Source organism: Octopus bimaculoides, chromosome 21 (genome assembly GCF_001194135.2).
Source record: "Octopus bimaculoides isolate UCB-OBI-ISO-001 chromosome 21, ASM119413v2, whole genome shotgun sequence".
In the NCBI taxonomy this organism is placed as follows: domain Eukaryota; kingdom Metazoa; phylum Mollusca; class Cephalopoda; order Octopoda; family Octopodidae; genus Octopus; species Octopus bimaculoides.
This window is the reverse complement of record NC_069001.1, coordinates 8,578,345-8,582,652: the sequence shown is the minus strand read 5'-3', so window position 1 is coordinate 8,582,652 and position 4,308 is coordinate 8,578,345. Positions and strand designations below refer to the sequence as shown.

General features: G+C 36.2%; 1 protein-coding gene across 1 annotated transcript in view; it reads left to right on the top strand.

The window, feature by feature from the left end:
• The window catches only part of LOC106880068 (uncharacterized), a 4,918-nt gene extending 1,329 nt beyond the window's left edge, over positions 1-3,589 (top strand). Inside the window, exons 2-5 of the mRNA XM_014929876.2 lie at positions 308-434; positions 1,001-1,147; positions 1,799-1,951; positions 3,110-3,589. Of these exons, the coding sequence (XP_014785362.1) occupies positions 308-434; positions 1,001-1,147; positions 1,799-1,951; positions 3,110-3,339 (657 nt within the window). The 3' untranslated portion in view covers positions 3,340-3,589. The remainder of the gene's footprint in view (positions 1-307; positions 435-1,000; positions 1,148-1,798; positions 1,952-3,109) is intronic.
• Positions 3,590-4,308: the final 719 nt, after the last annotated feature.

The following is a 4,308-nucleotide window of genomic DNA, read 5'->3' as shown; positions in this document are numbered from 1 at the left end:
TATATATATATATATATATATATATATATATAATTATGTGTATTTCTTCTATCTTAATAAATAAAAATTCTTCTGATAGAATAAATGGGTTAATAGAAACCAATGTAACGAGGAACACAAAATAACTGTGGTTTAGTTCCTGTTTTTAAGGCAGGAACTCCTTGAAATTTTGGGTATTTGAGTATATTTAAGAATTTAAGGAATGGCTCCATTCCTTAAATTCTTATATATATATATACCTGTATGTTTTTATGATGTGTGTGTATAAGTATACATCTCTGCTATATCTGTGCCTGTTTTCTTCTAGATACACACCCGACCTTGGTGTCAAAAAGCGTGTGTATTACTGACCGGTGGTCAAGCCTTGCACCGTAGAAGAGTTCATTTGGAGTCAGCGAATCTTAGGCATGAGGGGACAGAGATATACCTTATAGGTAAGTAACGAAACAATCGTTGACAACTGATGAAAAGATCGGACTTTTGTTCGTCAGTCTAAGCTGTTTTTTCTTTTTTCCCTCATACCTCCCTACGTCTCTACGTCCGTACGTACGTACCTACCTACATATATGTAGCAATCTATCTATCTATCTATCTGTCTGTCCTCTGCGTCTCTACCCACCCGCCCATTTGTCTGTCTGTCTTTCCACCTTTCTGTCTGCTTGTCTATCTATCTATCTATCTATCTATCTATCTATCTATCTATCTATCTATCGATTTATCCTTTTCACTCTTTCCGTGTGTTTGTGTATGTGTGTGGTGTGTCTGTGTATTCGTTACCAACGGGTCCCTGCTTTGCTCCTAGCAAAGATGGGGATCCGCAAATTCGACCCGCAATACTGTGATTTAAACTGCTAGGAATGAGAACGAAATCTCCCCCAAATAATTCTGTTTCATCTGAAAGGAAGATGAAGGTAAGATTAGATGCTGTACATAGTTATCTATACTACGAATCAATTACCAAATTCTTGCTTCTCGTTTTTTTTTTCTTTTAACGCAACAGGAATTGGTGAACACGTGAGAACAGAAGATAGTCAGTTAGTGGTGAAAAATTCACTTTATGATTTCCGGTTGTCAACTTACGACAGTATCGCAGAACTGGCTGATCTGTTGTTGGATATGTTTGCAAATAAAAGCAGAAATGATTCAGGTGAGAGGAAGATTTTGATCGACCTTTGTTTGTGAAGAACGAAAGGGTTGTTATTTTGTAGTTGCTTAGCTCATGTCAACCTTGATCCTATATATATCAATGGTTCTCAACCCCACCGTATCTTTGTCTGTGGATCCTTTTGAATCAATCAAGAATGCTGTTCTATGGATACTTTCGATCCTTAAAGGCATCTCATACATTTAAAATGAAATATTCTTAGGAATTGTATAAAAGATATTATTAAAACATTTTGCGTAGTGTAGAAATATAGCCAATTTATTGCACTAGCTGTGTGGCAAGAAGCTTGCTTCCCAGCCACATGGTTCCGGGTTCAAGCCCACTGTGTGGCACCTTAGGCAAGTGTTTTCTACTATAGTCTCGGACCGACCAAAGCCGTGTGAGTGGATTTGGTGGCCGGAAACTGAAGTTAGATCGTCTTATATATATATATATGTATATATATATATGTGTGTGTGTGTGTTTGTCCCTCCTCCCCCACAAAAACCAGCTGGTGGAGAATCTGCCTAGGGCTAAACTAGTAGTAACATTCAACTGCCGCTTAGATGTGGCGACTCACCTTATTGTTTATGTATTTGGTTCCTATTCAGAATCTGGTTTTTTTATTATTTTTTTTTATGCAAACCATTTTAGAAGACCCCAGGAACTTGAACGTGTTTAGTAAAGTGGACATCATGGAAGTACTGTGGACAATTTATCCACCGAAAGGAACTGGGTTAACGGAAATGAAGAAATCACGCTGGATAAGACCCATAATTGAAGGAGATGAAGCCTGGTCTTTACTAAGTAAGTCGATATTCTAATATAACTAATCATTAATGCTATTTCATTGTCATATTTTAAATACTTTTTACGTAAATCAGGTTCCGGTATGTATGCTTCACAAAAGCTGACTATAATGACGCATTAAAATATAGCGAATTCAAAGAAAATATACTATTCATACAAGGTTATGATACACTGGCGAGTAAAAATTAGAAAAAAATAATGTCTCAACCCTCTTTAGTACGGTATTAATTCCAAATTTACGAGAGATTTCCTAACAATGTGATGTCTTCAACAAAAATTTTTGCCCCAAACCTCAAACAACCGCAAATTAAAAAAAAAAGACCATGTAAAAACTAATTACAGTATCGTTGAAAACATCGTTAACTTAATAGTTAGAACAATAGAATTAATCACACTCATTCTCTAACTTAATCCATCTGCAGCAATATTATATCACATCCTCCTAATGGCAATTATTTGACAATATATCTTCGAGGCAATAACAAAAATTCTATAGAACACACTAAAAATATACCCAAGATAAATACTTGTTATAAACATTGCTTTATATCCAGAGTTAATCGAAAATTTCTCTTAGTATCTCAATATAGCTGGAGCTTAAATGGCAAAGTGATCACCAACACTAACATATTTTGACCCGTTGTCGAAGAAGCAGTTTCTTATCCAGTAGATAAAAAAGATGTACACTCTGTCTGGCAGAAAACTTATAACGTTTCTGTATAATCTGTTGAAATACTGAACCAGATGCAAAACATATTGTGTCACAGTGTGCACGTGAATATTTTTTATAAAATGTCACTTCAAATTGGAGAATATATATCATTATGATATATTATTATACAGTTACTATTATTCTATGGGTCTTCAATAGTAGCTCTCTCTCTCTCTCTCTCTCCGTCACTTCTGTAGCGTAGCTATGAGAGGGACGTGAGGCTAAAAGTTTCGTGTGTTAGATGTGGAGAAAAATGTCTTAGAGGACACCTGACTAGGTCTTTCTGGTGTGCCTGGGCAACATAAACTAAGACAACAATTTGAGAGATATCCAGCTCTCTATTCCTTCATTATCTGTCTCTGAATCCATTTTGCTCCATATTTTTTTGTCAGTTCCTCTTTTAGTTCTACTCTTTGAAATCATTTCTTTGTATTTGCGAACAGGTGAAGACATCATGAAGAAAACTGACTTAAAAGCTTGTCTTCGATTGGTTGTCAGTTCGATAATAGAACGCGAAGGTTTTATAGAAATACTTTATGAAAACCCTTTTGAAATCAGAAAAGTGACTGACATTGAGACGGCTCTGCAAGAAATAGAGAGCTACATTCGGAAAAAGAAGCGCAAAGATAACAACAAAATATGGATGCCAGAATTAAGCGACAATCACCCGTAACTTCTGTACTGTCTGCAAGATCCTAAAAACCAGTTTCGACAATATTTCTCATTGATTGCAAGAATTATTCGTATTTTGCCATGTTTGATTACTTTTAATTATGTTTAATCGTCTATAGGTGCCAAAATATTATTGCTCAATTTTTTTTTTCTATTAACAAAACTATATATGCACTAAAATATATTTTAATACAGAAAAGAGCAAGTTGTTGAAATTAAAGAAGCTAAGATGAATAAAATGATTCCATTCAGTTGTTGTCGTCGTCGTCGCTGTTATAGTTTAACCCCTGGTCGTCGCTGTTATAGTTTAACCCCTGGTCGACACTGATTGGGAAGTTCTATGATATAATCTGTCAGCTGTGACCATTACGCCGTGTTTTCCACTTTTTGTTCAGGTATAGTGTTTTTAGGAATACATTAACCTTGTGCGAAAAATTAGAAATCCATATTTCAAAGAACTAATACTCTTTTACTCTTTTACTTGTTTCAGTCATTTGACTGCGGCCATGCTGGAGCACCACCTTTAGTCGAGCAAATCGACCCCAGGACTTATTCTTTGTAAGTCTAGTACTTATTATATCGGTTTCTTTTGCCGAACCGCTAAGTTATGAGGACGTAAACACACCAGCATCGGTTGTCAAGCGATGTTGGGGGGACAAACACAGACACACAAACATACACACACACACATATATATATATACATAATATATACGACGAGCTTCTTTCAGTTTCCATCTACCAAATCCACTCACAAGGCTTTGGTCTGCCCGAGGCTATAGTAGAAGACACTTGCCCAAGGTGCCACGCAGTTGGACAGAACCCGGAACCATGTGGTTTGTAAGCAACATCCCACTCGTTCTGGACGCATCTATAATAGTTGAGAACTCTACTGCAAACCAGCAGGATACTACAACACTATCCTACTATCTGTATATGGTTTCATGTAGTCCAGACAAGCAAAACACAAT